This window comes from Synchiropus splendidus, chromosome 9 (genome assembly GCF_027744825.2).
Source record: "Synchiropus splendidus isolate RoL2022-P1 chromosome 9, RoL_Sspl_1.0, whole genome shotgun sequence".
NCBI classification, from domain to species: Eukaryota; Metazoa; Chordata; class Actinopteri; order Syngnathiformes; family Callionymidae; genus Synchiropus; species Synchiropus splendidus.
The window spans coordinates 16,980,000-17,007,151 of record NC_071342.1 but is presented as its reverse complement, the minus strand read 5'-3'; the positions used below and the strand labels follow the sequence as shown (position 1 = coordinate 17,007,151).

Here is a 27,152-nt window from a genome sequence, read left to right as displayed (position 1 = left end):
AAATATGACCAAATTTTGAGCAGGATGGTGATTAACGCATCTGCCTGTGATGTGATTTTGTTTTTAAACCACGCCTGGATGAATCAGTGTTTCTCCCGTGGTCGCTTGATTAGCTCAGTTGAATACGTTTTGTTTTTATTCTCTTAAGAAGGCTTGCTTTGTTTTTGGCCTTTATTCACTTTTTTTCAATATTTATTTCTTCGGAATTGAACACAAAAAGTTAATGAACTTATTTCTGTGAAATTATTTCATGAACGTCAATATTGGAATGAGGCATGTACATTTTTCTGCTCAGTTGATTTAGGAGTTGAAATGCATTTAAAAAGAGCATTTTCTCCGTAGTCAACCAGTATTGAGTGGGAAGTTGGTTGATCTAAGCCATTACACCATTAGATCAACTGTCTTGCTCTACTACCGGATCACTGCAAACTAGTCTGGTGGCTGAGGTGGCGATGGCACAAGTACCTCGTGCCATTCGCGATGCGTACTTGGAGCCCTTGAAAATCATTCTATATTGTTTATAGGAAGGTAAATCATAGATGTTTTCAGCGATAATCCTTTGGTATATATCACCCAAAAATGTCTGCTTGACTGGTCTAGTGAGCATCATTGTTTACATGCTTGCTGGCATAACCTTGTGATCTCATTACACACACACGTGTTGAAAGTTAGGCTTATAATCTGTATTGCACATTTATAAAAAAAGATCATAGTTGCACTCTCTTAGTGCTTTTATGGTTTTTTCTATTGACTGCCATGACATCCGTGGTCTTGTGTACCTCAGCTGACCCCCTGTCGTATTTTTATGGTGACATATAACCTTCATCCACAGCTTTCTACACGCTACAATTAACCTGCACGTTTTTTTGTTCCGTGGGTGGGAAGCCCACACAGTACATTCTGACTCAGAAAAGTCTCCGCTGACCTGTGAGGTTAAAGTCTCTCGGTGTGAAGCAGATGTGCAGCTTGCTGCTTCCTTAAAGGTTCAATGTTCTCCTATGACTGCGATCACATTTGCTTCAGTGTGCGGTGATTAAAACATAAAAATACCTTTTAATAATATAATGGAAGTCAAGTTTGAATTCGTTAAACATTGTATGTCTCATGTATCATTAGCTAACAAAGTGGGTGCTGCCACGATTGCCACTAATGAATTGTTGGCTCAGAATAGAAGGTCCTTATTATAGACAGCTTAGTGGAGAGGCAGGGAAAATAGTGCCAGCCATCCATTGGAATGTAGGTTTTGCTGATGGAATAGGCCTCATTACTACCCTGTTGTTGTGGTTTCAACTGGGTTTAATGGTTTGTCTCAGCTCCCACATGTTCTCTCAAAAACATCCATTATTCTTATTCTTATTTTCCATACAACATGTATGTTGTCTGTTTAGGAATGAAGTCCATATGTTACATTATTATTTCATCCATATCACTGTTTCTTCCATTCGCTGTCATTAGAAAAGGAACTGAAGACACAACAGTAAATGGCACTGGGCTCGATTCAGAGAGATTCTGACCGTAGCTTTCGGGGTTCGCATGATTTATGCGATGCCTAGCGTTCATGGTTCAATGGTTTATCCCATCAGAGTTTGCATACATCATACCTGCTGGAATGCGATGGTCGAAACACGAAACATGGTGCTATGAAAGTGTGGTTGTAAATGCACCGTATATACAAACCAGTGGAATTTGTGCTAAAGATTACAAGTTGGTCTGCTGTTTGTTTTTCAAGTACTGTTGCGCTGCTTTGAGCCACAACATGAATGATAATGGAGGACACACACTTGTGGAAGATATGTATGCACGATGCACAATTACGAATGCATAGATCTTTTTTGTTAATCAAACTTACAATAAAAACCAACTGCCTGCGGCCAATCAATTCATGTGGAATATTATTCATTTCCCCGCCTCATTCTACTCTCTGTGAAAAGTTTGTTTGGACCCAAATAAGGGTGATCAAAAATTGAAAGACAAATGCAGACTCTTCAAGATCTAATTCATATTGTACGGTCACCGTGGCATTTCTTCCTTTCACCTAGAATGTTGTCTGAGGAAAGGAAAAATTGAAAAAAAAATCACATTTAAATAAATAAATATTGTGTGAAGCTTGTTCTTTCTTTTATGAAGTATATTGTCCCACATTAATACGGGGTCTTTTTACAAGTTTACAGTCAACAGTGATGAATATGTCAAAATGTTTGCCTCTTTCTCCACAAAAGCAAAACCTGTGTAGGCCACCAACGTCTTCTTTCGCCGTTTTCTTTTTTGGTGAATTCAAGAAGAGGCAGGTAAATGTATATTTATGAGAAGGATGAGCTCTGCTGCGAACAGGCTGTGTTGTGAAAGGTGACCTTGTTAGATAAAAGGAGGGCTTGGAAGCCAAGTGATGAAAGAGGACGGGATCATTCCGGGCTCATTAATGTGGATTTGAAGGTCAGGTAATTATAACAATAGACGGCGGGCCGACTCTGGCATCTGCTATTGTTGGTTTGTTATGAAGGTGACAAGCCGGAGGAGGGAAAGAATTAATCACTGACACTAGTCTGTTGTCACGTTAATGCCCTCAGACATCAGACGAGAGCTTCAGTACGACTTCAGCCAGCCCACAAAAACAGCTCTATCACTACAGGTATGACATCTCCTCAAGAAAATATGAATTGTTCGACAACACAATTGCCTCTCTATACTGTGGTGAGTAATTCACACAAACACTTGACGTGAATTTCTCCTCAGTAGCTGCTGAAAGGCAACACGTCATTACAGTCCTTCAGGACTAACCTTGGAAATTACATGTATATTTGCTCATCTCATCTCAGATTAATACCTCAGGTGTGAGCTGAGGTGTGAATGCAGCCCACAGTTGCTGAAGATATGTGATGGCTCAACACATTGAACATTTCAGACACTCAGTGTCAGTGGTGTTTTCACTCACAGAACCACAACTTGTAGAACTTGGGTGCCAGAGTTTAAAGGATTGAAGACACTGACTTCATGTGTTTCTCGGTACAACTGCACCACACCCTTTTGATAATGATAATGGTGTCTGCCTTTGTTATTTCAATTTTTTCAACACATCATTTCACAATAAACGTGTGTCCGAAGTGCATCTATTATTAGAACAACACAATTCCCTGGCAACAATCTGCAATGTCTTTGTCGACTTCAGCACAAGTGTGACGCATAATTTTTATCGCTTCAGTACTGCAGCTTGCAACTGCAAAGTCATTGTGGTTGCTGTCCAACTAAGGCACAAAACGGGGATATTTTTGATAATATAGGCAGCAGCACTAATACAATCATGACTATATGGATAGTTTACAAACTGACACTGTAATAATGCAGTGGTCGTACCACTTCATCTGACTCCCCGATTGTGCCGTCCAAGGTTGGCACGAACAAAATGTGTCTTGGATTTCTATTCCTCTCCTTTATATGCACTTTGTGGCTCCACTTCCACGTTCATACCATCCATTCATTGTTCTCTTGTATACGATTAAGTAATCCATACTGTTGGTGACATGACTGACCAGACAGATGATTCCCAGAATGCACCTGAGATCATGTCCGCGATGTCTTGTTCTTGGACTTTAATAGTAACATTTTGCTCTTGCTGTTGCTAATCCTGTTCCTTGTATGCAGGGGGCACATTTTTATTCCCTTTTTGACGCGTCCATCACACTTTTGTCCTGTTCTTTTGCGAGAGCTTTAGAAAAGCACGTTCAGACCTGGCATGTATGTGGCATTGATTTAACTGTTATGTACACAGTTGTATGTAAAGGCCTCTCTCCCTATATATGTATCTAGCTTGTCGATACACTTTGTTTCTCTCCAAATGTATAATCATTGGCTGCCTTTTCTAAAAACCCAATTGAAATAAATGGTTTAATATTCTAGATAGTATTTGGCTCTGCATTTTATCAACCATGTGAATCTACAGTGTGTTCCCTTCGTAGAGACATGAACCAAGATATACTGTTTCACAGCGTTTACGCCACCTTGATCTGAAGCTTCCCTTCCTCCGTCAGGGTCCTCGGGGATCACTACAAGCTGTAAAGAAAGAAACATTGCTTGCCAGTGTTACCAGGCGAGGCAGCGTGTGCAGTGTGACATGCATTTTTAATATGCCACAAATAAAGAAATACATCTCTTGCGACAATCTTTAAACAATCCGCACTGCAGTTTTTACTTTGGTTTGAACACGAAAGGCAATTTTTAATGATTAGCATCTTGGTTCCTCGAACTCCCAAGTATCATCTTGCTCAAAGAATTTCATTGTTGGTGAGTCAGTGTGGTTGCTAGTGAATACATTATGAACGCGTATGCAGGGCATGTTTAAAACAGACTGTTTTAGTGAGTACGCTCATCTTAAATTCTAAACAAAAAAAGGTTCTAATCGGCTGTGTGTTGGTTTTGTTTTCTTTATATATACATATCAATGCACACGAAACAAATACAGAGGCTCATACAACCTTGCTTAAGTAACTTCATATCATCATACTTCAGACCATTGTTTGCTGCCAACACCGTGGAAGACCTCTGGCCATTTGGGATAAGAAGTGATCCAAGGAAGGAAGGAAAAAAAAATGTTTTCTTGATAGTTTCTGAGCATCTAATGTACATGAGTCAGACTCACGGCTTTGGGCCAAATCTGACTTGCCAAAATAGTTTTATGTGTTTTGAGTTGGCTCAAAATGAAATTCAATATTAGTTTTTAGAGGACGAAAATACAAGATCACCTCCAAATCATGTTGGTAATGTGACTGCCAGTGAAGGGAAACTTTGCCGACTGTTCCGAGGCACGTGCAGAATGCAGATCTTATTAGAGGCAGATAAATGGAAGATTGAAATAGCTGGCCTATGAAAACTACAAGGAGACTAAGCTAGCATTATGTTGAGCATTAGTTGCCCTTGGTTCCATTGAATGCCACCCCATACTCTTTGGCCAAGCCATACTTGCTGCCTGTCCTAAGTACCAGAAGCTTTTCTCCTACAGTTCACTTTTCCTTGTTGTCCATGGTGTCAGCTGAGTTGTTTGACACCCAATGGAAGTGTCAAAGGCAAAACAACCTGTGTATTTTAGGGGAGGCATATCGTCCTGCTGGTTCTGGTTCCGTCATTGAGTAGGATTGAGAAAACCAGACACAAAGCCAAAGAACTGCAGAAAGGGTCTTGAGTTACTGGCTGATAATAGATTCAAATTCCTTTCATGTACCATGGTTCACCCCCTGCATGTCTGAGGTGGCTATGAAAGTCCAAATGACCTGGGTCCACCAAGGTTTAATTTTTAACCAGATAAAAAAGAAATACTTACGAAGACGGCAGCAAAAAATAATTAGTGGAATAAAAACACTATTGCGGAATGGTGATGTCCAATTGTCTTTTTTGCTGTGCTGCTAAGTTTTCTCATTGTTAGCCTTCTGCAATAAAAGGCAAACAGTGCTCACCATAAAACTTTTGTATTAGTTCTTTATCCCCACCTTTCATCCCTCAGTCCCAGCGGAGTACACTATTAACCTTTGAGCTCATTTGAGAAGTGTCTACGAGTGGGATGGGATGAGGTGAATGTGTGTTTAAATGGGTTCACCCAAGGTGGCAGAAACCAGAAGGTAGACACTGGATCTGTTTACTGCTTTGGGGCTTTTGTGGTTACGCACCAGCACTTCCCATTTAAATGCATGATCGAGGGCTCTGCTGACAACACGGCACAGGCCCATGGCTCACTGACTCTTCGAGGTGTGTCCAAGCCGTTTTTATGAACATGTTTCAAATATATGGTTTTTTCCATAATTCCTTTGGCGAGTGTTCTTGCTGCGGCGACGTGATTCATGACGGCTGGCTGTCACACTCTTCTGCATGAGGTCTGTGATCAATATTTTCCTGCTGTGAAAATACACAGCACTTACAACTATTGGCTGAGGATGCCATGGGGTTAAGGGGTAAAGGGCAGACAGGAAGTGGGTGTTCCCTCAGCGACAGTGCAGACGTGTGCTTGATGGGTTCGCCTGGTGTTGTAGACCCGCAGATCCTAAATGACCTGCTATCTCCAGGCGGTCCGAGCCACCCTTCCGCTGAGATTTATGACTGTTGTTTCGACAAGGACAACTTAGTTCAGTAACCTGCATGTGTGGACTGACTCCTTTGGCTTCACTTTGTCTCATTATCTGGGTCATCGTGAACAATCATGGAGAAATGATCGTGATGCGCACTCACTAAAGCACAAAGATCACTCCCCTGTTTTCTCTAATATGCTCTGATGCGATAGTTGAGGAGGTGCAATTGTGCTTTGTAATGTCCTTGGAGATGTATTGATTTGCGATATTCCAGTGCGAGCACACATCGACTGATACTTAACAAGAGTCTATATCGTGGCAAACTGAAAATCTCATTAAATATAAAGAGACGAATCCATGAGTAGGGCATGCAACTTCTATAGGAGGGAAGAAAACGGCCTGTGATATTGCTCATTATTGGCACTTGTCTTGCTTCCCTGAAGGCAGAAATGTGTTGATCCACAACAAGATAGCCAGACTGAGCCCATGGCAGGCACAAGCAGCAAGGAGAGCTGTTTTATAATTAATACACACACTATAAAATATGCATTATGGAGTGGATGTGGCCAAATATGGATTTCCATTTTGATTTTCACTCAGGATAATTGACGCACTTTGAATGGAAGTCATTCTGAGGCATTCAGTGCCAAGGGTTTCGAGTTTCTCTGCCTGGACGAGCAGCTGTTTCGTGTTTGTCTCCAGTTTGAAGATGGATTGTTTAAGCAAGTCCCCCATCCACTTTTTTTTTGCATCCCTCTTGATATGCAAAGCTGCGTGTAGAGTATATCTCTTTAGGTTGCCGATATTTCTTCTGCACACACCCGGCACGGTGGGCTCCAAGATGAACTGCCAGACTGTGCTTCATGACATTCTGATCATTAAACCAGAGGATGCAGGGAAAGAGGAAATGAAAAGGCATAAAGCAGCAGTTTTTACCCCTCCCGACATCCACATTCATCAAACCCACTGCAGGGATGAGATGGCTGTCGAACACTCTTCATCTCCCGTCGGGCAATCGCTCCGATCGCACCGCGCGTCACGTGCGTTTAAAAAGGCTTCTAACACATCAAGCCCCAGGTTAGCGCATTTACTGGCTCCACTACTGTTACTGCCCTACATCACAACTTCACCCGCATAAACAGGCACAGGAGAGGTGTCTCAGACTGATTGGAATCCACATCTTCATCTCTTCTCTGATTAGGTGTGGAGTGAGCGGGAGGCATTTCCATAATGCCAGGTGATTAAAACCACAAGTTTTAATAGCTCAAGAACATATTCCACTAGTACTGTCTTGCCTGGTCGACTTCACTGTCTACCTACTGGCTGTTTCACATGTGCTTGTTTATACAGGCAGGTAAACAGGTTGCTCACACTCAAGTTGTTCATCCGGTCAGTGACTCGTAATAGACATGCTTTTTTGGTACCTTTCAGTAGGTCGTGGTTTGTTATTGATTCAACCAGGATATTATTTCCCTAGTATTTGTCCAAGATGCAGTTCTTTTAGTTGCACCTAGCTCCATCCATCTACGTTTTCCTGTTCATTTCCTGTCTTGGTGTATTGTTGACGCATGACATGAGGTAGAACTGCTGTATCTCTTGGAAGGCACAGTTAACTAGATGTTTGGGAGACTTACTGTGGGTGACTCTTGCAGATTTGCCTTTCATTCACATGAAACCGTCGTCTCATGTCTTCACCTTTGCGACCAAACAGCTACCTTCTTACGCGTGGGCATTTAAAATACAGATTAATTTCTGTTCAATACCAATGAGAAAGAAAAAAACATTACATGAGTACAAGCAATAGGAATTACCGTTAAAGATACTTGATGATACCACATGGATTTTTAAAAAAAACGTTCATAATCTATGTTCTTATTCTCTTGGTTAATATCAAGAATGAATGGTCTAAGAAGAAATACTGAACATCGGAGTCTAATTTACTTTGCTTATATGTGAAAGCAGTATGTGGACTGGTGTTTCCGAACGGATGATAAAAGTTTTCTCTTAACAAGGATCTGCTTCCTGCCAGTGACTGACAGTTCCCACAGCTGTAGGCTGGAAACATCTTTCTCACTGTGGAAAAACCTGGAGAAGTGCTATTGTAAACATGACAGTAGACTGTCAGAACATCCCGGTTTGAGGTTCCTTTGTCTCCCTCTGTTATGCTCATACTGTATGTATTCTCGCCGCACTAACAAAAGGCCTTTGATGAAACAAATTCTGCAGCGCCAGAGCTTCTTTTGTCTCTATGCCCACTCATAGGTGTCCAGCTCAAATGAAAACAATGCCCAGCCGCTAATAGCGCGGTGGAAATCTGTGGAAGCAGGCTGACCTCTGCAGCATCCCTTCTGTAAATAATCAGGAAGCAAACTAAATAATAGTTAAACTGACAGTGGGGGTGAAGCAACGTTTTAATTATCTGCAGAATGAGTGGGAGTGGGAAATAATACACTTTTAATGGGCTTCAGTTGACCGCTGTTGGTATTGAAGGATTTTGCATTTTACCAATGGATGTCATGACTGGACACCACCAGCAGTCATGTTGAGCTGATCGATTCGGTGCCAAGGTAGAGGCTATGTAGTTTAAAAAAAAATATTAAACTTATTTTCCAATAGTTCCCCCTAGAAACTACTTTATGGCAATCACGTGAACTTTGATGCCTATTTTTAAAATTAAAAAAATGCCATGTTACCTTTGTACCTTAGTGTCAGTTTGAACTCAGATGATTCAAGTACAGTTTTCAATCAAATAGTACTGTGAAGAAAGTGAAAGTTGCCATGGTCTGTTATTTGGCTTAGGTACTTGCTTTGAAAAAAAAGTTATTGATCATTTTTACCAAAAAATGTTAAATACTAAACTTCCAAAACTGTGTTTTTGTAAATGTTAAATAATATTAATCCAAACACTGAATATTTGTTTCTTGTGATTTCACTTTAATGTCCCCTGAATATTCCCATCTGACGTCTCACTCCTGCTCAGGTATACAGACTGTAGCATAGCTCCACCACAAAAAATGTAACTATCAAACATGGAAGCCAAATTCTTTTTCATTCTTTTACTCATCTTACAGAAAACAAGTGATGCAATATACACCGCAATCTGCTTTCTCGAGTTCAAGTTCTTGAAGGCTTTGAGGAAGTTTTTTGCGTGGTAAAAATGCAAACGGAAATAATATTTGAGTCAGTCTGGAGTTCAAATGCCTCCAACATGGACCCAAGATATGACCATTGAGAATCAACGCTGTAGCCATCGGGAAAGGCAACTGTAAAAATAGAAAGTATATTCCTACTTATACTTTTATACTTTTACCACTTTTTCGACTGTTCAAACAATGAAAGACAAACATTTAATCGAATCTATAAACTTTATTGAACACCGATTGGTCAATTTTGCTGATGAACCTTGCAATGAAATGCCACCTGAACCATCTTAGAAGCAGAGGAATTTGGCTCACATCTGTGAGAGGTATTGTCCTTCACAATCGGCCACACCCACCTGATCTGTGAGTCCATGTTTTACAGCGCTAGATAAAGCTGTCCGACTCTGCAGGCCACTGTTAATTGCTTTTAATGAACTGCATGTTTTATTGAATATAACCTCTGTCATCCTGCCAAGGGAAAGGAAGTGTTCCTCTGAAGAAGGGGCTCACTGAATTTCTATGCTTTTATTTGGTGGAGCTTCTCAGAGCATGTCCTACTGGAGCTTTCACTGCACATATCTGACCCGTTATTGACTCATATATGGCAGACGACATTTGATCATTTGTATTATCAACGGTGAGCTAGTGTAGCATCACTTAAACAAACCAAAATGCACTGTTACTGTTCAAGATCAGTTCCCTAAGCTTACCATTTTTGGACCACAGACTGTGAGTGAACTACGAACATTGCTTGTACAATCTAAAGTGTGGGCAAACACATACATCCATACACATGTACTCGCCAAATGTCCTTAATAATGAGTTCATTCCAAAGTTCAAATCTTTCTAAACTCACATACAGAATAATTCAAATGTATTTTTCTCCACCAAGAAAATGTTAAGCTGCATGTCACTGTCCAAAATTGCACAGTCATTGCAGCAGAAGAGCAGTACAGTACAGTCACCATTGAAATATCCAAGCCGCTGTATGGCGTCTTGAGAACTGACTTTGTGCCCGTTGGTCCAGTAATGTATCGTGTACATATTCAAACACATTTCTCTCACATCGCCTTGCTAGTTATTTGATCAGCCAGTGTGTCTTGCATCCCATCACCACTTAAATAAATGGGTTTTAAATTATGACCGCTCACACAGAGCTCAGATTGCTGATCAGCACATCAGAGAGAGGAAACAGACACCACTCTTAACAATGATGATATTGCCTGCCTTATCATTATTCTTTTCAAACGCCAGTGTTACCGCTGCTGTGAATTGCACTGCTGAATGAGAGAAGAGAAATCCAATGTGAAATAAGATTGTATTTATTTATTTAGTTGTTAGATAATCTGTCGCTAAATTATTAAAACGTAGAATTTAATTTGGCCAGTATTAAAATAGAGTTGTGATCAGTCAGTATTTTATTTTATTTTATTTTATTTTGGTACATTTGGATGACTTCTCACTCACTTTTCTTAAATTATATTTTAGGATAAATATTTATTTTATTGATTTAGGATAATCTGTAGCTGAATTATTAAAACTTCGAATTTAATTTGGTCAATATTAAAATTGAAAGTTGTCATCAGTCAATATAGTTACATATTTAATTTTATTTTATTTTGGTACATTCGGTTGACCAGTTTTCTTAAATATTTAGCATGATCTGTAGCTGAATCATTAAAACGTAGAATTTAATTTGGTCCATATTACAATTGAAAGTTGTGATCAGTCAATATAGTTACATATTTTATTTTATTTTATTTTATTTTATTTTGGTACATTCGGTTGACCAGTTTTCTTAAATATTTAGGATGATCTGTAGCTGAATCATTAAAACGTAGAATTTAATTTGGTCCATATTACAATTGAAAGTTGTGATCAGTCAATATAGTTACATATTTTATTTTATTTTATTTTGGTACATTTGGTTGACCAGTTTTCTCAAATATTTAGGGTAATCTGTATCTGAATTATTAAAACTTCGAATTTAATTAGGTCAATATTAAAATTGAAATCAGTCAATATAGTTACATATTTTATTTTATTTTATTTTGGTACATTAGGTCGACCAGCTTTCTTAAATAGTTGAGAAGTCATTATGTGTCTGTGGCTCGTGCTGGGCTAAGTCAAGAAATATTTTGGTCTGTTGGTCTTTCTGACCTTGTTCTTCTCTTTTTTTCCAGCAAACTCAAGTCTTCTTGGAGGCGGTGGAGGTGAGTAGATGTCTCTCCCGTCTATCATCTTTTTTTCCTACAGAAGTAGCAGCAAAGAAAGACTGATCAGATGTGGCGCACACTTACTGTATTTCTTTGTGGCAACTATCTAAGGGAAATGTGTCTGAATGCATGGGCACATTACAAGCATGTAGAAGCCGTGAAACCTTTCACAGTTCCACATGGACACGCTGCCATTACTTTAGAAGGCTGCCTAAGAACATTACCATCAAAGCCAAGAAGGAAATCTGAGGCAGCCGACCGTGGTGTGGGAATAATGGGTATGGAACCAGAGTTCCACGTCCCCACCCCAGCGTTCTCTCCTCCTGAAATTAGACTGTTGGAGTGACAAGATTGAAATAATGCTTCATCACTGCAGGAGGCTCACCCAGTTGCATGGCAATGAATCTTTGGGCGAAAGAGGAATTCTTGATCAGATGTTGAGATGGCGTGACGATGAAATAAGGTCACCGCTCCACCCTTATCTGTTGATCCATCCGTGGTGGCTGTCGAGTGGGATATGTCAGTGCTACTGTTGTCGCTCTGTCTTTCACTGCTTGACTCTGGCCAGCCATTAATGCAGGCAGCATCCCGATCATCGCCACTGACACGGACTGGCAATCTAAAGCACTTCAGTGATTGAGATCAGAGGTTACCGACGTCCATCTCCATATTAAAGCTCTGGCTATCTATCAGACTATGTTCGCTGCTTCTGATTGGTCTACGGAATGTGTGTTTCTTGTCTTTGGCCCAACACTGTTGTCAAAAATAAGCTTAGCAATCTCATATTTACAACCAACTAACATCTCCACTATTGTAACAGCAGCACCAAGGCCTGAACAAGTGGTTATAAATACAGGGATCGTGCTCTCTGCAGTTAGCCCTCTGAAAAGCAAAGCTCTGCAACAGCAGAATGTTGGTGTCCATCACTTAAATGGGGCTAAAAAAAAACCCCAAACTTCTATTCTCATCATGACCCCTGCAAAACCTTTGTCTGTGATTTGGCTCCTGAAGACCTCCTGCCTGGGTGCTGGTCGATGTGAAGGGGAGATGTGTTCTCGTATAAGGTCCTCTTATCTCCCCGCTGTCTTCTCGCGACTCCACAGAGGGGAGGTTTCGCAACAGGATGATTCATCATGTCGGCCAAACACACCTATGCTCAGACCTCGCAGCTCCCGAGGTGGGCTGCCTCTCAGAGGGGTGGACTTTTACTTACAATGTCCATACGTCTTTCAAGTGTTGATGCTGATGGACTGGGAAATGTGACGGGGAAGCATTTCTCGCATGCTGTCTAACCTTGACCAGCGGTTCCCAGCTCATCTGGGATTTGTTTAATGATGAACCAAAACCTTATCACTTGGGTTCACATTAACGTATCAAGTAAATACTGAAGGAAAGTAAACAGCTTTTGTAAACACCTGAGTGCTTTGCTCTCTGTTTAGCACTTGGATGACCTCTTTTAAAGTACAATGAATCCCTTTCCACAGCTTCTAGATGTGAGAGCAAATTGTCATACATAGTTCACAGCACACAGTTGTTTTGGTTTTGTGCATGTCATGGAGGCAAGACCTTCACTTGTGATGCAAACATGCTGAACTCGCAGTCCACAGAGGTGTGAATCCTCTGCTGTTGTGGTAGTAGCGTAAGCTCCGTCATGCAATGCAAGTTTGCATTTCAGTGCCATATGGTCTCTGTAATGTGTTTAGTCGGGTTAAACTTAAAAACAGAAGGGCCATAGTCCAAGAAAAAGGCAAACACAACTCTTTTTAGTGAAATCAAGAGTCTTGTTCAAGTGTGAACACAACATGAATTGCACCACCAACCCTGCTTAATGCACAAGAAACACAGTGGTTTTCACCTTGAAGCAGTAACATGCTTTTGCGCCACCATCTTTCATTGAATTCATCTCAGTCTGCATCATTTTTTGGACAGTGTTTTGCCAGCATACAGCCTGTTGAAGGGTTAAATCTGAAACACTGTCATCTATGTGACCCAAATTTGAGCTCACGACACATATTGAGTATGGGCTGCGTCGATTGACGTAGGTGCCTTTGATGCCCCAGTTTTTGTGTCGGATGCAGTGTCCGTTTACACGGAGCTGTTGCCACCTGAATCTGGCACCTTTTTAAAGGGGTCCAGAGTGGGGGTCTTTTGGAGATGATGTCACTGAACACTCCTGTGTTGAAGTTCCCCACTGCGGGCGTAATAAAGGCCATCTGATATAATCGAATGAAAACGGTACCGGCACCTCAGAGTTGGTGCCTGTGCAAGAAACAAGCAAGTACTGTAAAACACTGTTGCTGTCCCACCTCTGTCAAAAAGGGCTCTTTTAAAACAGTGACTCTCTTTTGAATAAAAGGAGAGAACAACACACTTATAGACCACCACGGTTAGCCAACACCAGCCTATATGAAAACTCAGGTTGCTTGAGTCGGGAGCTGTATGGACTCTTCAGTGTCTGTTGAAGCACTGCAGTCAATGGATGATGTTGACTGAGACTGAGCTTGTTGCAGTACAGTTAAAGTCTATTAATAATGTGTAAGAACACGTGATCGAGTGCGAATACAGAGTAATGTGCCATATAAAATTGAATAGTATAAAAAGAAATGCCTTTTTTTTTTTTTTTTTTTTTTTTTTCCCCCCCCACCCCCAAACAAAGAGCCACCACTCACTAATGGAAATGGATATGCGACCCACTTTTGGGACCTGACGCACCAGCTGAGAATAGCCGACATAGACATGCTGTTGTTTCATTCATTCATTCATTTTAGATCTGTTAATGACAGCGGATGTTGAGTTTTTCCATTATTTCAAATTATATTATTCATGAATTGCCAACTAAAGAGGAACAATAAATGTTGAAAAATTGAGGTTCTACATATTTATAAAGGAAAAAAAAGGCAAATTTGTCAAAGTTTGTCCAAGTAAAAAAAAAAAAAAAAAAAAGGCCTCCTGTGATGCTCAATTAAATCCCTAGAACCCACTGATGGGAATTCGCTGTGCGCTTGAACGTCTTCAGTATTGTGTACACAATGGGGTTAACCAAAATAGCCCTGTTATCTTGGTGAGACATGCTGGTCTCGCCGGGATCCCAAACGTACATAGAGGGAAATAACAATGATCTCTGATAATAGTAGACTAAATGAGGCCTCTGTGAATAGAGGCTAATTATGGATGGTGCCAGGCCTGATGTGAGTCACAGCAGGGCCGGATGTGGCACAGTCCCCAGAGAGAGGGCCACATGTAAACATCATGTTGTCAAACGCTCCTCTCCCGCACCGACACGTGTGTGTGCACAGCCAACCGTAGAATGACACCATGAGGTCCCGTGCAGCCAGAGAAGGAGTCTTCATGCTTTTCTCTGATGTCTCCATCCATGAGGGGCACTGACTCATAAGCCTTCTAATGAGAATGGTGCCCATTTAGTGCAAGGCAATAAAACCCTCCAACAATCGGTTGGCTCTTCGTTCACTGCCTCAGTCAAACAGTGGGGGACACACACGCTTGTTTGTATGTCCTTACGCCGGTTAATTTACCCGCAGGAAGCCAACGCTCAGTGAACTCGCCAGACTTTGTCAGTGCTTACATAACACAGGCTGCGTGCCCCCAGCACTCTTCTCTAATAACTTTCCTAAACAGTGTTGTGAGTCACCACTTAAATATAAAAAATAAAAATAATACAGTGGACATAATTAGTTTTCTCTGCCAAGACCAGTTCTACTGTCCCGTGAAAGAGGGGATATAGACTGGACCAGGAGTACTTGGTAAGTTGAATAATGCTCCATCATTGAAATTGTCCCTGCCTTCAAAACCAATACAGCACACTAGTTATATACATTCTACACACAATAATATTGTTTTGCTTGTTCATGCAGGGAAATTTTATTGACATATTGAATTGACAGACTTTATTTTACCCTGCTGTCATTGGTCACTCATGTAAAACTGAATAAACAGGAACAGATTTTTCCCCCTTTTTTATTTTATTTTATTTTATTTTATTTTATTTTATTCTATAGTTGGTGGGATCCTCACTGACCATGGCAAAAAAGGTGATTCTGATAAATATTTTAAATGTGGGCCAATATCTTCTTTTCCACATCAAATGCATTTTGATCACCTGCACAGGCATCTTTCATCTGTGAAAACATTTTTGAATACAGAAAACAACCTCAGCTTGGACAATTAGCTACCCAGCAGCTGCTGGACTCCGACATGCCGTGAAGGATAGTGTGTCCAGTTTAGACGTGTTTGAATAACCCTTATCAAGATTTTAAGTGCTTCATTGTGCGTATCTCTAGCTCCATTAGTTACGCGAAGAGCTCTGTTTTCCTTTCTTGTCACCTCCAGGTGAACCATTATCCTCTGCCCGGGGCCTGCCAGGGGTTTGTTTATTGAGGAGATTGCAGGGGGGCCAGGGCACAGTCATCTGAGCCGGAGGAGGGGTCGGCTCCAGATACGGGACGGTGTTGTGTGACGGTGGGGACAGGCTAGCCCCGTGTCCCTCCTGGTAGCTCAGATTATCAGTGGAAACCCCGGGCAGGCGTTTTATTATTAATCGCGGAGTGATATTCTTCTGGTTGCATGGATTACCCGGCACACTTGACTGATGGTCCTCAAGTCACAGATGGTAGTAGCAGCCATTAACATAACTTATGACAGTGATAGCGTGTTTCCCCTGTGGAGTAGCCTAAATAATGTAACATGATGAATTGATGGCAAGTATTTCTCAGAGTCGGAGATGAACCCCGGGGATTTCCTTATCTCCTCATATTTAGTGGGCACTTAGTCACACCCTGATCTAGGTCCACTCTGCACTTCATGCACAATTGTTGTCTAATGTAGCCTGGATATCTCCTGCTGTTAGAGCAATAAGAATCAATCCAATGGAGGCATTTACGCAATTAATTCTCCCATTGCTCATAAAAATGTTCAGTCTGGTGCCAACATAAATCCCTGTGCCTTTATTTATGTGGATATGTAGAGCAAGAAATTGGCTTAATATTTAATGTCGTTTAAAAAGCGCTCAGTATGCACAGCGATTTATGGATGCAAACATTTCAGTGCTTTTTTTTTCAGTGTTGTTGTTGTGTTGTTGTTGTGTATATATATATATATATATATATATATATATATATATTTACGCACAGTATGTATATACAGTATATATATAATGTGACTCAAGGCAGTCATGGCTATAAATATTTTCATCTTCCGATTAATGTAGATAGTATGTATTTTCAAAGTCACTCAAAATTAGAAGTTAATCTGAAAGTGCAGTAAATTTAGATTTTATTTAAATAGTAAGGTTGCATAACGTACAGTTTTTTGGTGGAAGCACTTTGACAAGAGTTACCTAATACACTGGGAGGTCAAGTCACGAGCGGAAAAAGCTGAATAATGGACTTGTGATGGAGACTGAGCCGGATAAAGGAAAGAATTAGGCAAAAACTTTTTTTTTTTTTCAAATTAAAATCACATGTATGTGTGCAGCCATAATACATGCCCTCGTACCTCAGGAATACTTCAGGTTCTGAAACATCGATCAGTGCAGCAGTGACAAGGCAAGTCGTACCCCATTGTTTCAAAGACTCAGGAAGAAATAAAGTGTGGGTGTACGTGTCTGGTTTGATCGAGTGATGAAAAAAAAAAAAAAAAACAGGCTAAATGAAAAATAACTGCACTACTAGATTATTTTTATATTATAAATTACTTAAAAAAACGAGGGCCTTGTATGCTTCTTTCAGTGAACTCACCGTTGTACTGAGAACAACAAGTTTTTAAAATTAATAGTATTTTGACATTTGCAAGCAGAAAAATCTAATTTAAGTTGAATTGGGACACAGCAATGATGGAGGTGCTCCTGTAGAACGGAACACAAATAAACATTTGTATCCACCAGCTTTGTCTCATTTAGGCTTCTTCACCGTTGATGTTTTGGTTATGACATCGCCCTATATAATGTGGTGCATATGGGATTGGTGAACTGACCAATGTAAATGTTTTTTCTGGAATTAATTCACAGTTATTGATGCATCAGAGTCTGACAATTGTGGAGGTGAAGGACTGTTAGCGATGCCTGACTGAATCGTTGACATGTCGGTGTAACCAGACCTGTGACAGGATGATAGCTGCGGATGACAATAAAAATAGCCGAACGACGTTTCCCCTGACTCTTGTGTCGACTGAAGACGGGATGGAAGCTGTGAAGCTACTGTCAATTTCATCAGTGAGGAAGCCAGCGTCGGAGCCGTGCAGCTCAGTCAGCTGCAGCACAGTGCAAACATTCGCCTGCAATAAACTGGTGCTGGTGTTCAGGTGTGCTGCAGTACGAGTGCGACACATTTGACTATTTCAGTCGTGACACATGCCTTAAAATCGAAACGTGCGCAGGAGAGTCAGTCCTTTTATTTTATTTCTAAGTCACTCCTTTTGCAGCTAATTTACAACAATTCGATCAGTCTACAAGGTCATTGTCCGTGCAGCCAAATGTTGGGAGAGATGGGATTTAGTCATGGAAGCTCTTTCTAATGTCATCTCCCTGCTCACCCCTGTCGGCCAATCGCTCATGATGGATGCACTAATTCATGCAGTGCGATTGGGCCATTCATTCTGGGTTTCCATATTTAGAATGGGAATTGCATTATAATGGCACAGAGAGAACAAATGGTCAATGGATATCGGGAAGACCAAAAAAAAAAAAGTCGTGGGGTCGGACTGTGTCATTTTGTTCAGTATTTCCATTCAGTCTCTACAGTGAAGGGAGAAAGGCCTAGAAATGTTGTACTCTGATTTGTCACGTTTTACTGTTTCGCTTTTCCCAATGAATTATTCATGGATGTTCCTGAGGTATAAATCAGGCCGCCGGCCATCGCCTGTGGTAGCCATGTCATTAGCCAGTTGACAGCATCATTTGATCTCTGGCCCTGTAGGCGAAGTGAAAAAAAACCCTCACTTTTACCGGCACAAAGACTATCACGCTCAAGGGAAGACTGTTGTGGAGCTCAGTCATTGCAGTGAGCAGGTAATGGCTTGTTTAATTAAATAACATGACAACATCTCAGTGGAAATGTTGCCATTCACTTTTGGCCTCTTGTTCTCTTTCTGGTAATGGTCTGAGGACATGTTGTTTCAACAGCAGTGCATTTATTGAAGGACTGGATGGAGGTTGCTTGAGTGACATGCCATTTTTCATTAAAAAAAACGCCCATTTTCTGAGTATACGATGATAAATTTGGAACACACGCCATCAAGATACCGGTGACGTGTTTACCTCCCGTCACACTGTAGAAATGCTGCTCTGCTACAAGACAGTGAGGACCCTCAGATCCTCAGGTGTGTCCTTCGTTGTCCCAATGTCAAGATCCTAAATCGTGGGGTGACAGAGCCTTCTCAGTGAGGGTTCCTTGACTCTGAAGCAGCCTACCAGAGGAGATCTGAAATATGAGTTTTTATAGACTTGATTTATGTTTTATCATGTCTGTTTTCCTACTTGCTTGTTTTTATATTAAATTATTTTGTATTGTATTGCATTGCGTAAGATTATAACTACAAATATTCACAGTTCATGAAATTTGTACAATCTTTAAGAACGTGTTTTTGGTTTATCAACTTATCAGCCACTTCTGCTGGCAAACCAAACAGTAATACTTAAATAATAATATTAATAATAATAAAAATATATAATAATAATTATTATTATTATTATTGTTTTCTTTACTCTTTTTAATTAATTTTCTTTACTTTTTTTGCAGAGAAGTCAGTCACTTTCACTGTCATGACTGGCCTTTCCTTTGCCTATGACTTGTGAATTGTAAATGTAATCTGTGTGTAATTGTATGTGGACTTGTTTATACTGCCTCGTGGGGACCAATACCTGACAACACACTATCCTCCTTTGTTTTGGATAGTTAGGTTCAGGGTGAGAGGCTGGGGAAAGGGTTATGTTAATGAGAAACCTCATTAAAAATAAAAAAAAAACACATATATATATATATATATATATATATATATATATATATATATATATATATATATATATATATATATATATATATATATATATATATATATTTTTTTTTTTTTTTTTTTTTTTTAATCTAGTTTTGAACTTGTGAACCCACTTCCCCCCATTTTTCGTGAAATTTCTTTCATGATAAGAATCGCTGATATGACATGTGTTGAGTCGTGATGCAGCGGCAACTTTAGTAAATCTGGCAGCTCAAACTTTTGAATGCTAATGAAGGTATTTATCTGATTATGCTTTTTAATCATCTTACCGATAAGGTGCCGCTCACTCGCATCTGCCTTATCACCTTGATACTATGTCACCAAATACTTTATTGCTTTCCTCGGGTCACACTGTCCTTCATGACTGCAGAAGACTGCGCTGCTTTAATCATATTTCATTCAAACTTTTGCTTTAACAGTGCAGTACGCTCTTCTGACAAACACCGCCGCCATTATCATAGAGCTACATCAGCATATGATTCGGAAAGTCTGATATAACTTGGAAGCGGCGAGTTAATAATGTCCCATTTTGACTTCTCAGAATCACTTGGAAATGAATATATGTGGTGTTTCAGTGAGGTCCTCTGCTTCCCTCCGGCTGGCTGCTGTAAACACATTGCAGCTGCTTGTTTCCTTCAGTGTTTGATCTCCACAACAGCTCTAGAGAGAGAAAACAAGAGGCTAAACAAGGGACAGCCATATTCAGCAACATTTCGTCCCAGATGTCTGTTTAAGAAACTTTTAATTTGTCCAAAAATCAACCTGCTGTGCAGTTTTATGACAATTTGCCTTGTTCTGTCGCTCCCCATTGTCCGCCGCGTGTGAAACCCACCGCAGGGCTGGAGAAGGAGGCAAGCAAACGTCAATTTGGTTCTTTTCCACGTTAAATCACAGGCGACCTCACCGGCACCCCACATCCCCCTGTGCACCAGCATTTCCGGGTCAGTTGTCGAGCTTTAGACGTCTCAAAGCGTTACCAGCCCCGGTGTCAGAGCACATTTGCGTCCACCACAGATTTCATTGTGGCTTTTGTTTTGGGTGGGTTAAACGTGCTGTTTTCTTGAGCACTCCGTGACAGCGCGTGTGCACCCGGGCACACACCCACTCGCATGACAAGTGTCTTGATACATTCACAGGCGAGGAATTCTTATTATGGGATAAGTGGACGCTGAGCAGCCTTGTCAGTTGACTCAGTGGTCAGTTTAGGACTTACTGCCTGCAGCGAATCGGGGTGGGATGATGAGAACTGACAGACAGGGACAGTTCTTCGCAGGGCCACTTCCTCGATCTCATCTTCTCACTAATCACGGCATCGTGTAACATCGACATGGTCACAATAAACTGGCAGCCCAAGCCACCTGCTCACAAATTAATGGTGCAAACGAAAGGTGATTTTTCATCTTTCAGGGGACAGTGTGATGGCTCACCAAAAATGGTCTTACGTTGACATGCAAGATTGTCTGTCACGTTGAGACGGGAGATGGAAAATGTCTGAAATCATTCAGCGGTTTCATTGAAAAGCACTGTTTACTCATGAAGAGTTAAGGAGCAAGTTACTACATTGGACACGAGTGAGACCAGAAGACTAGAAGCGCAGTTACAAGTGGCAGAGGTGAAGATCCTGAGGTTGTCAGTCTGTGCAACTATGGGGATCAGAAATGAGTCGACAAAGTTAGGAAGACCAGATGGTTTGCAGAGGAGAGTCCGTGTTGCTGATGGAATACATGATGAAAACAACCAACCAGGTTCATGGATGTGCTAAATGTGGACAGGAAGTACACCAGTTTGACCGGAGATTCAAGCGGAGGAACTCTTAATTATTTTCTTTATCCAACTATTGTAACATTTTGATTTGCATCCCATGTTCTGTGAATGTAGTTACTGATACTACTGCACTACATTTTTGTAGTTGCCCATATTTTGTCTTCATTGCGGGGTTATGGTGTCTAAATATAAATTGTGAAGATGATTTCCAAAATGATTTTCATTCATACTCCGGAAACTCAATGTAGATGAACATAATGACAGTGTACACAATAGCAAATACATAAATATCCTGAGCTTCTCCCACCACTGGAAGCATTTTCTACTTCTTGCCAAGTCCTTTTCCAACTAGCGGCTCCTGAAAACCTCCCGGTAAAGACGCGTTCTCACTCTCCAACATTAATGTTTGCGTTTCATCTGTTACGTAGCCACCACTCACAGACCCTACGGGAACTGAGATACAATGAATTCATGGAAAAAAGCTGCCGGGCCCATCACAGCAAAGACCAGCTCCGTATTGTCGGTGAAAGAAACGCGGGTCGTCTCATCCACAAACTGAACCGGGCAGCGAGTTATTATGAATGATGAAAGGAGTTTCAAAGGTACACCGTCTGTTTTCCTTTCCTTTGAAGTCAAATATCAACTAATTTCATTACCAAGGCTTCCTTCTTTGCGATTCACTATTTCCATCCATCACTGGAGAAGAACTATTTCTGCACATAGGCCGCTGCCATTAGAGCTCAGTCCAGGACCAAGTATAGTTTCTTTAAATAAATGTCTTGTTTAATATTGGATAGACATAGAAATATCCAACAAAGAAGTGATAATCCACTTCAACCCTTTGTGATAAAACTACTATAATCTCTATTGTGGGAAAACCACCCACTCACTTTGCAGCATATATCATTTTGATCAATTATTATAATAGGACCTTTGCTATACTGCTCACAGATAGCGGCGTGTGTTCTAAAGCTCTCAGTACGATGCTGCGTTTTAACAGTTCGTTCAATAAGGCTGCGCCCGCATGAATTAGCCATCACAGAGAGCACTGATTGCTTTCAAGCACTCAATATGTATTTTAGCACCAGGCCTTTTTTTCCAGTCTGCTTCATGAGAGTTGGCCATCGCCACAGGGGATTCCAAAGATGATATTGCAGAAGCGATGAAGAAGTCTGAATCCGATTGCTTCTCACAGTATGACGGGATGTAATTCATAATCCGTCTTCATTGAGGCAGATATTTGTATGAATCCCGTGCACGTCGGCGTTCACTAAGTTGTGTCTGGTTTTGGCAGCTAGATATCATGATAGGAATCCAGAAAGTAATCTATATTTACAATAAAACTATTCTGATTCTTAGATAAACTATCTTAAAGGCATCAATGACGCCTTTCTCCGACCTCATTCTTGCGATTTACATTCCTTTCATGCAGTTGAAATACTTTCTAAAAATGTAAAAAGCATGTAAAAATTGTAACCAGCCAAGTCCATCCCAGCCAACCTTTCATTTTTGGTGTTTGATCTGAGTTTGAGTCACATTGGCGGAAGTCAAATCCAGGAGACAAGGCCCTGTTTACCCTATGCATAGTTGGTCAGCCATTTTCGCTGGACATGGTCATAGCCATTCATATGGGAGTCATGCCCATGGCCTCCCGACTGCATTCAGAGATGCTACACACTGAGCCTTCTATGGATGACAGAACTTGTTACCCAGTCTCTAATGTCTGATGCCCTGCAGATAAAACTTATTTCAGTGGCTGACAGCCACCTCTTCTTTTGGTCACCACCCAAAGCTTGTGACCAAAGGTGAAGGTATGAAGATACTGTATTTCCCTCAACAGTACTCAAGACTGAAATCGTTTTCATGTGAAATTGACTCAGAAGTTCGCCTTCAGTGAACCTTCATGTGTCCCTCAAGACAACACAAAATGCCATGTGTTGATCACCTAGTGGGACAACACATGAGTCATGGGTGTGAAGCTCTGGTGTGTCAGTGGTTTCGCTAGTGAGGCACTGACCACCTCAGTCAAACTTGGAAGCATTCTTTGTCTCCCGAGGGGCAGCTTAGTTTGCCCAGCTTGACAGGCGGCTTGCGTCCAAGTGAGGTTTCAGCCAAGGGAGGGAAGAGCTCCAGAGAAAAGCTGTCATCTTTTTGTTCGAGGAGAAGACGAGGGGTTTCTCTTTCTCAGCCTATCTATCTTTCCTCTGTGTCAGCTTGTTCCCCCGGTAGAGATGTTCACTTTCTATGCGCCTGTTATGCTCCTCTCAGCCTGGCTGTGCAGAATAAACAGGCTGGTGTCAGAGGATGAAACAGCACAATCCCCCAGGAGCCAGGCCAGTCGCTGCTTTAACCCCCTCGCTGTTGCTTCCTATGGGCGCCAGCAGCCATCCCTCCGTGCTAGTGGAGAATGACACAGCCAGTTGGACTGAGGTGAAAGACGTTTCATGTGTCTTTCCTGGGGAGAGAGTCGTACTGTAGGGATGATGGCCACCACTCCACCTACAGTAATCCTCTTTTTCCACTTCATTATCACCTGCTTTTTGCAGCTCCAGCGTGTAACGGCAGATCTCCGAAGAGAACCGTGAAAAACTCTTGTAAAGGTGGACGATGAACAGACTGTTGAAGCGCGATGTAAATCGGCATAAAAGATGGAGCACAGAGAAGGTGATGTGAGGATTGACAGAGGAATAAACAGAGTACACTGTGGGATGGAGGTTGAGAACAGATGCCAGACATGGTGGGTGGTCGTTGGAGGAAACCACTTTGTGTGATGCTTTCTCATTATCATCTGCATATTCATGCATTTTCACTACAGAAGCACAAAGCAGGCAAAACTGAAAAGGTGTCAAGGGAAAACAGGCTTCGTCTCATCATCAAACACATGTCGGCATGTTGGAAAATTCATAGACTCACTCAATGGCTTCATCAGTCTGTTGTGCTAGCTGTTGAATTTATAGATGTTTTACCGGAAACAGAATGTCTACTGATAGTGGTTGCACAGGTGTATGTCTGTTTAACCCTGTGTATTGAGAGCACTAACATTAATTTTAAAGAAACGAAATTAGCTCATTATTGTATTTAAAAAATGATGCTCAGGAATGTGCCTTTTGCGTCTGTGTGATACAAAATTTGCCGGGAGGATGCAGGATGTTTTCATGTGTGTGCATGTCGTGTTGTGGCAGCGGTGCTCATATGAACCCATTCTCATCACGGTGTGTGTTTTCACTTCCGACATGACATGCATGTCTGCGGTGACTCAGGAGCAGCTAGCGGGAACACTCCGCACGGCTTTCATTTTCACAAACTAGCGCAGCTTGAAAGGAATGTAGCCTTGTTGCGATGAAACAAACTTTATACATGCATAAACATACATAAGCAACAACCAACATAACTCGTTGGCATTTTATTAAACATAATGAAATGCTTAAGACAACGCTAGCGCCACACATCCGGAAGTCACTTGCAGCACAACACAAACGTAAGCTTTGATCGGTGAAAAAATTCAAAAGTGTAGCCAAGTATTCCACCAGCTAGCCGAATGTTCATGAAGTACCAACATGAAGTGAAATGTCTAGACAGGAGAAGAGACCGAGGAGGTTGCCTCAGCACTGGCAAACTGAGGGGGAACAGAAACAACAAAAAAAATAGAGACATTAAAAGCAGATCTGAAGGTGCAAGGCACTGACAAACAATGGAAAACATTACGCCGAGCTCGCCACCGAGAGAGCAGACAAGATACCAAGATGGGTGAACAGCACACATGGGAGAAAATAGTCCAACAAAGAACCCTTGTCTTTGTTGCCATTAAGAGGAGTTATACTAATTAGATGATTACCCACAGCTGTGCTCAGAAAAAAAAAAAAAAAAAAAAAAAAAAAAAACATGGCGAGAACAGGAAGACAGACTTTCAAAATAAGATTAGGCAGAATTATGCTGACAAATAAAATGTTTATCAAATGGACATTAATGTTTCTGTTTTAAATCAGAACTGATCTGTTATGTTGTTTAAGTTCCTTCTTAATATTTAGCTTTACCAAATACAAAAAATACTTGATTTGATTTCTTTGTCTATTAATGTTGACAACACATTCTACAAATGATCTATTGAAATAATGGCCGCTGTATGTAATGTCTTACTGCAGAAAATCTAGTACTGGGAAATGTATTTCTGGCTCCAGAACAAGTGCATTCCACGTATTCTGTTAACACTATGTTTCATTATGGAACAGAACGGGTGTTTTATACAAAGCAATTATAAGTGGAACATATGTTCCACTCGGTGTTGTGCATGTGCAGATGTGTCTGCTGCGAAGAAGATTAATTTGTGAGGGGGAGAGTGCAGTTAGGCTATTGAGCCCGCTGAAACATGTTGGCTTTCCACGGTGCGACTCACATTAGCACATGCCATAATTGATGGAGGGCCGTACTTAGCGGTAATAATGGGCATTATAGGGGGCGGTATCAAGACAGCCAAAGCCTCAATCAAGCATTTTGCTGTGACTCCAGCTCCGCATTGACACACCAGTGTTGTCTGGAACCATTTCTAAGCTTGTGATAAACACTGCTTTCCAATGAGTTTGCCCTCGCTTTCCCATGCGGAGGGAAAATAAACAAGTTGGTCAAACACAGTGAGAAAGCGCTCCCCTCTGCAGACTGCAGTCCTTGGCCTGGTGAAACAGCAGAGAGCTGCTACCACAGGGAGCTTTTGTGTTTACAGTGGGAGGTTGGAGGGAAAGATTAGACCTTTGAGACCAGCTGGGACGGTCCCACCACCAGCCAGCTTCACCTGTGGAAACAGACAGAAGCTCCTCACCCTCAAGGGCTGAAGTGGTCGACACCCAACAGACACTTTCCCAAAGTTCTTCGCTCTTGAGTGCCATGGGGGGCTGGATGTTTAAATACATGTTCAGCACTTAGACTAGCTGAAGAAGGTACGCACAGCTGTTCCAATGACCTGTAGTTGCCTTGTCAAGAGGCCATGGGATTTTAGGCGACTTCAGTGTTGGACAGCTAATAGGGATGAATAGTTTCGTAAGGCTATGTGGACAACATCCTTAGATTTAAGGTTGTTTAAGGTTGGGGCAGCTTTGTTGGCTAAGTTAAATTAACCACAGTGGCTTTCAGTGGAGGGAGTTAAATAACAGCCCAGTTACTGATAATTACTTGTTGGTTACTGTGTGCTCTCAAATCAAAGGTGTAGTATTATTTAATTGAAATCCAATGTTTTGTTTTTTTTTAATCTTCAGTGGAGGCAAAACAAGGTTATGAACAAGTTTATTTTGCCAGAATGTAATGAGCATAGTAGCATTAATAAAAGCCACAGAACAAAAACAAAATAGAAAAAAATAGAATAAAATAAACAAAACAAACAAACAAAAAAACATCTGTGGTACTATTTCTTTCGTTTTATTTATTTATTTTTACTGCATGATATAATATTTCACCCACAATTTAGAAATATATTCTCATTTTTTTATGTTGTACAAGGAAAACTTTATTTTGTTTTAGATTTTTGCAATGAAGAAAAAAATCCCGTTGAAGCTATTGAGTTATCTACTGTCAGAAACAGCCTTAACAGCCGTTTTTAGGTGTGAAATTTACCGAAAGTAGTTGTTTGGCTCCGAAATTGTTTCTTCAGTTATTGAGGCGAGTTGGTAAAGCTCAAAGTTATTCTCTCAAAGATGGTCCTCTTGCCTTGCAGGTTTAACAATCAGATTGTTATGTTGGCAACTACAGACGTCCCAGACGATGCTCCGAAGATTAGCTACACACTTTTAGTTGTATCTTCTCCCAGACTTCATGTTCGGGGTACATGAAAGGACGAGGCCTGGAGGAAGTTGTGGAGGATGACAGGCCGCTACTGTCTACTGCCTTCGGAAGAACTTTCTTCTGACTGTGAACAGTGCTGAAATATAGCGGTGGCAGTATACAAAAGATAAATAAATAAGTAATGAGCTGAGTATTAACTGAAAGTA

General features: G+C 41.1%; 1 protein-coding gene across 2 annotated transcripts in view; it reads left to right on the top strand.

Annotated features, from left to right (window-relative positions):
* The window catches only part of macrod2 (mono-ADP ribosylhydrolase 2), a 498,510-nt gene that overhangs the window by 119,500 nt on the left and 351,858 nt on the right, over positions 1-27,152 (top strand). For both annotated transcript variants that reach the window (XM_053874271.1, XM_053874270.1), the window contains exon 4: positions 11,374-11,403. In XM_053874271.1, the coding sequence (XP_053730246.1) occupies positions 11,374-11,403 (30 nt within the window). The remainder of the gene's footprint in view (positions 1-11,373; positions 11,404-27,152) is intronic.